The sequence below is a fragment of the Carcharhinus amblyrhynchos genome, chromosome 1, assembly GCF_965287045.1.
Source record: "Carcharhinus amblyrhynchos chromosome 1, sCarAmb.v2.hapA, whole genome shotgun sequence".
Lineage (NCBI taxonomy): Eukaryota > Metazoa > Chordata > Chondrichthyes > Carcharhiniformes > Carcharhinidae > Carcharhinus > Carcharhinus amblyrhynchos.
Window position 1 is genome coordinate 137,474,071 of NC_137324.1, and position 6,000 is coordinate 137,480,070.

The 6,000-nt window shown below is 41.2% G+C and overlaps 1 protein-coding gene across 6 annotated transcripts in view; it reads right to left on the bottom strand.

The window, feature by feature from the left end:
- znf827 (zinc finger protein 827) overlaps nt 1-2,882 on the bottom strand; it is a 138,364-nt gene extending 135,482 nt beyond the window's left edge. For all 6 annotated transcript variants that reach the window (XR_013887062.1, XM_080193213.1, XM_080193220.1 and 3 more), the window contains exon 1: nt 2,524-2,882. Coding sequence is in view for 5 of the 6 variants with exons in the window: in XM_080193213.1 (XP_080049339.1) it covers nt 2,524-2,569 (46 nt within the window). In the remaining variant the exon portion in view is untranslated. The remainder of the gene's footprint in view (nt 1-2,523) is intronic.
- Nucleotides 2,883-6,000: the final 3,118 nt, after the last annotated feature.

Sequence of the window (6,000 nt, forward strand, 5' to 3'; positions counted from 1 at the left end):
CACAGCTGGAATACTGTGTGCAATTCTGGTCATCACTCTATAGGAAGGAAGTGATTGCACTGCAGAAGATGTAGAGGAGATTTGTCAGGATGTTGCCTGGGCTGGAGCATTTCAGCTATCAAGAGACAGGACAGATTGGGGTTGTTTGTCTTGGAGCACAGAAGTTTGAGGGCTACATGATTGAGGTGTATAAAATTATGAGGGTCACAGATAAGGTGGATAGGAAGGAATTTTTCCCCTTAGGCACATGGGTTGATAACCAGGGGGCATAGAAATCATTTGACCACAGGGCCATTATAGCAGATTGTGAACTTTTCCATTCACAAGCATGTATTTCTGGGAGACGGGCTCTAATCAGAAGCACCAATCCTGAATGATGTTACCCTGACTGCAGGGCACCAAAGCCATTTAAAATACTTTCACCAATATCCTGCCAATCTTAGCCCAAAAATGGCATCAGACATAGAACCTTCCTTATTTACACGATAACACCACACATGATGATGACCTTAAATTTATGTGAGAATGCTCTCAATCTCGTTCTGCAGCAAGGTGTTTATGCAAATATATCAAGTGAAAAATCGTAACGGTGTTTGATTGGCAGAACTCACAAAGAACAGTGCAAATTGTAGATCAGAACACCAAGTGGAAATTCATGGAATGTATTTTTTCCACTGATCCGTCAGGGGAACTCAATCTGAATACAGGTCTCTATTAAAACTGAAGAACACAGCCCCCACAGTGGATCACTATGGTCGCTGTTCTCCATAGATGTCAACAATGGCCACGTGTACTAATTCAGTTCTTTGCCAAACTTCTAACTGAAAGGGACCAACTGTTGTAACTGTCCTACCATACTTAACACAACTCTCAATACTACACTCGTGAAATCTGACCAGCTCTTATTCAGATCATGTGCAGGTAAAATGTTCGTTGCCTTTCAAGCCTTTTATTAGCACACGTGGAAGTTATAAATAACAATCCATAAATTGCAATAATCAAATTAAAGTAACAGCCAATGTGAATTAATATTACGTCGACACAGTGGGCTCAATATCACATAACCCTTGACAGTAGTTATGATCAGCCACTCCATCGAAAAATAATTGGCACCAAGTTAACAGATCTTTTCATATTGTTGCATAAGTAAATGGAAAGTGGTTTTAGGTGGTTACAATTCTCGGTGTGTGTTTTGTCGTCCGCGTTGTAATGGTGGTGTTGACCTTTAACAGAGTCAGTAACCAGAGCAGTAAAAGGAATCTTCGGGCAGATGTCATCCACAAGGCACATTTACAACGCACGCCTATTGCCGCGCCTTTATTCACAATTACACTAATTAAAATAATAGTTTGTCAAACCTAGTGACAGAAACGAGATGAGTTACTGCAAACTAAAACACGACTGTCGTTACTACCGTGCTCGGTAACCGAAACACTTGACTCCCTAGCGGGCACACCGCACAATGTAGTTTCGGTAGATAATAGTCAAAGAGTCTAAATATCACAGCCAAGGGTCAAATCAAAAACCGTTTACTGGATTGCATTTGCAGGTCAGAGGGAGGGGAAACAAAAGTATGCGGGGTTCGGTAGAGTTTACATTCTGCAAGAGACTCAATGCGAGAATAAAATGTCAAATAAAAACAAAGATGTCGGTGCAGAGACGCGGCTGTAAACCCTGAACTTCAGGTGACCGGGCGCGGCTTTGACAAGACAGCTTGCTGGACGTGAAGCCCATTGAAATGAGAGGAGTGAAGCCCATTGAAGAGGGAGGGGGTGAGCTCCCCTTCCCTCGGGATCCTGGGGCAGCCTTGACCTGAGCACCCCCCCCCCTTCCCTCGGGAGGAGAGATCATGGGGCAGCCTTGAAAGCTCAGACAGACCTTTCACCAGAAGACAGACAACACAGCCGGGCTTTCACTCAAAAGTTAATCCATTTCAATAAGACAGAAAGCCGGGTTTTTTTTTGCCGGGAGCGGGGTGAAGGTGGAGGTGAAGGAGACGAGCAGCAGCCTGCTCCCCGCCCTGGCCCTGGCCTTGGCCTGCTCTGTCTGACCCCTCAGTGCGACCAGGGCCCGGGCTGGGGCCACGGTCTCCCCTCCGCCCAGCCCCAGCAGCTTCTCCCCGGCCCCGGCCATTTCTCGTTCACCCTCCGCCACCTCCTTCAACCCTTGAGGGGAGGAATTAAAAACTCGCAAACAGCAAAGAAACGAGACATCTGAAAAAAATACTACTAATAAAATGTAAACAGCCGACCAGAGACCTTTCCCTCCCTCTCCTCCAGAATTACTCAAATCATAAATTACTTATTCATTTTTTAAAATTTATCGAGAACATTAATGAAAAGGTTAAACAGTTTAAATTCCTCTCATCATCACCAACATGGCCGCCCGTTCGGTTCCTATTTGAAATAAGAAGCCCAGAGTGTCTTTGTCAGCTTCACCTCTGTCACCCTCACCCCAGCCTCAACCCCGGCCCCAACCCAGACCCGCGGCGGCCGCTCTCTCACTCTCACTCCCGGCACTTACGCGAATAAGGCAGGCGCTTCGGCTGCTCCTGCTTTCTCCTGGGCATTTTCCTTCCTTCCTCCCCAACTCCTTTTTTTTAAACCATTTTCTCTTCACATTCTCCTCTTTTTATGCTTTTCTGTGTTTTTGTTGTTGTAAATGCACCCGAGCCAAAGATAATAAATATATATCTTAAAGTGTATGTGACATGTTATGTGTGTATATGTACTGCACTGTGTGTGTCTCTTGTGCTATGTCAGCCGCTGGAGGGGCTCCGAGCCGCACACAGGATGCACCTGGCTGGCCAGCCCGGCCGTGGCCCCGGTGAGTGAGTGTCTGTGACCGTGTGTGTGAAAGAGAAGGAGGCAGGCAGTGCGAGGCTCTGCTGCTCCAACCCTAACACTAATCTCCAGATCAAAGGGCAAGTGTAGGGACGGCAAGTAAAGGTGCCGCTCGGCTCGCAGGGATACATTCGAGACGAGCTATCCCTTTTGTTTTTGCAGTTAGAGACCGGAGCAAAATAAAAACACTTAACTGTCATTATACATGAATTACAACTAGCATGAAATGTTTGCGACAAAAAGTTCACCTTGTTTTGTTTTTTTTGGGGGGAAGGCAATAATTCATTTTTATTACGTGACTATAATCCGAAAAAAGATAAACTTGTCAAGTCTCTGTATTCTGATATTAAAATTGTAATTCTTTTGCAATAGGTGACTTTGAAAAATAAACACAATTCCTTTATGTTTGGAAAGGATTTACAATCAGTTTCACCCTTTTAGATCAAAGATCTCAATTATAACATTTTGTGGAGTGCTCTAATGTTCAATTTCATTATAAGATTAACAACTTCTAAACGTATAAAGAACTCGTATTATACAAGGTACGTACAGCAGTTAGACATGCTGGACCCACTATAATTCGTGATTAAAGGAGTTTCTTCGTCAACAAGTTTCACGCAACATGATTAATGTGTTTCATTTTAAATTGTAAAATATGTTAATACATAAAGACTAATTACATCTTCGGTGAAGACATTTTATAATGCAGCAAATAGTCTAATCGCAGCTCTCTAGCAAAATAACTGAGAATATTTTTAAGAAGTTATCTTTATTTATATCTAATACTTGTTCATTTCATTTGGAGATAGCAGGCAAATAAATGATAGTAAAAGACTTTCTGAGCACAATCATTTTCATATTCAGTAATTTCTAACTTTGTTTATTTACTAAATAATATTGAACTAATTAAACTGATTACTTTTTTCAGGTTATTGCTCGTTTTCTTTCAAAGTATACATAAATTCATTAGTATGTGGGAAATGTTTAGCACTTGCAAAACTAATACATACCTTTTATCAGAAATAATGAAAGGTGTTTATCATTCCACAAATAATACCTCATTTGCTGAATGCTTTTTTTAGATTTGCAGTATCCAGAATATTTTGCTTTTGCTTTGCTTTACCTTTGAAGTGAAATTGCTGCTGTTTTGTAAGCAACTCATCATATTTACATATTTAAACAGCAAATAACCACTTAACCATTTTGGTGGAGTCAAGTTGTGAGACTTCACAGTGAGAGAGTCAAGTTGTGAGACTTCACAGTGGGAGCTGTAGAAAAGTTATTTGGCTGTCCATTTATGCAAGTCATTAAAAACTGGGTCTACAGGTACAGACACAGTGATCAAAATGCTGATCGAATGTTGCCCTTTATCTCAAGAGGGTTGGGATATAAATGCCCCCATGTCTCTCCAGTCTTTCCAGATAATTCTTACATCCTGAAACTAGCTCCAACAATTGTATTATTAACCAACAGAAGCTCAGATTTAAGATTGCACTTGGCATTTTACCATATTAAAGGCATGAAATCATTGGGAGTCAAAGTTTAAAGTAACTAGAGAACTAAACACTTTTTAAAACTTGAGTAATGGAACAACATATTGTAATAACTCAAGAAGGTATCAGGGCAGCCACCACCAAAAATGAATTACAGTCTAAAGATATTTCAAAGTTGTTTAATTTAAATTATCTGATTGTTTACAATTTCTACTTACTATGTTATTTATGCAATTAGATTTGTTGGACAATTAGTTTTGTTTTGCACAAAACACAATTTAGAACTGGAGCAAACTGTGCCCACGGAAAAGGCTGCTTCTCACCACCATATGTCCTGTCCTGATCATCACATTTTTGAAGGCATATTGTATGTGCATTGGAAGTGTGTAGATTATCGATGTTTAACATTAATCACTCTGATATAGATTTTGGTCGGTGAGCAGAGGGACGATTGGAACAGTTTGAGGACCAGTGGAATCATTGGTAGGAATTAAATTGGAAGAATATATTCAGTGACCTTGATCACTTGTGCACCTTTCTCAGGACAAATCCATGTCCTTGTGCCAGACTGTTGGCATTGATCGGTAAGGCAGGTGCTCCTACTACCTTCTGAGCAGTTGTGAAGGGAAGAGAACCTCTCTCCATCTGTCCACCTCCTGCATCATCAACTCTAACGCAGTATCTAAAAACGATGGAGCATGGTTTCTTGACCATTCTGCCATTTTGGGTTAAAGCTTTCCACGGTTGTCCGATCAGTTTCAGCTCCTGATATGGCCAGAATGCACCTTGCCTTTTAAGATACAGTCTAGCTTTAATTGATACAAAGCAAAGTTTTACAGATGTAAAAATAGAAAATGCTGGAAATAGAACTCACCTGAGTTCTCCTGCGCTGCTCCTTTGTCAGGTGAGATGGACTCACCTGATGAAGGAGCAGCGCTCAGAAAACTAGTGACATTTACTACCAAGTAAACCTGTTGGACTTTAACCTGGTGTTGTGAGACTTCTCCTGCAGAGGCAGGCAGCCAGTCAGCAACATGTTCAGCACTGGGTTGCAAACTACAATCTTGGAAATGAGCAGGCATTATGAAGTTTGCATGCCACCTGCATCATTTCAGTTAGGCATAGAATAACTGCATATCACGATCCCTACCTCTAAATTCAAGTGCTTTTCAATTTATTCCCACATCTCATTAGTGCATCCTGGTGATTAAACGTTTACCTATATACTATTCCTAAACCACGTACCACACAGACAGTGCAGTGAAACAATTCGGAAGGGTTTTCCCAAGATAACCAGTAACAGGAATAGGAACAGGCCATTCAACCTCCTGAACTGTTCCACCTTTCAGTTCGATCATAACTCAATATATGTGCCTTGGTTCATTATCCCTTAATAGCCTTAGCCAACAAAAATCTTTCAATTGAAGATTTGAAATTTTCAATTGACCTGATATCAGTATCTGGTATCAGACTTGTTTTGGAGTCCCCAGCAGAAAGAAGTTTTTCTCTATGTCCCCTATCAAACTCTTTCACCTTAAACATCTCAACTATCTCACCCTTTATCTCCTATACTCAAGGGAATGCAAATTTAGTCCATGCAATCATATCCTCATAATTTAAATCTTGTAGTCCAATAATCATTTTGGTGAAGCCACACTCCATGC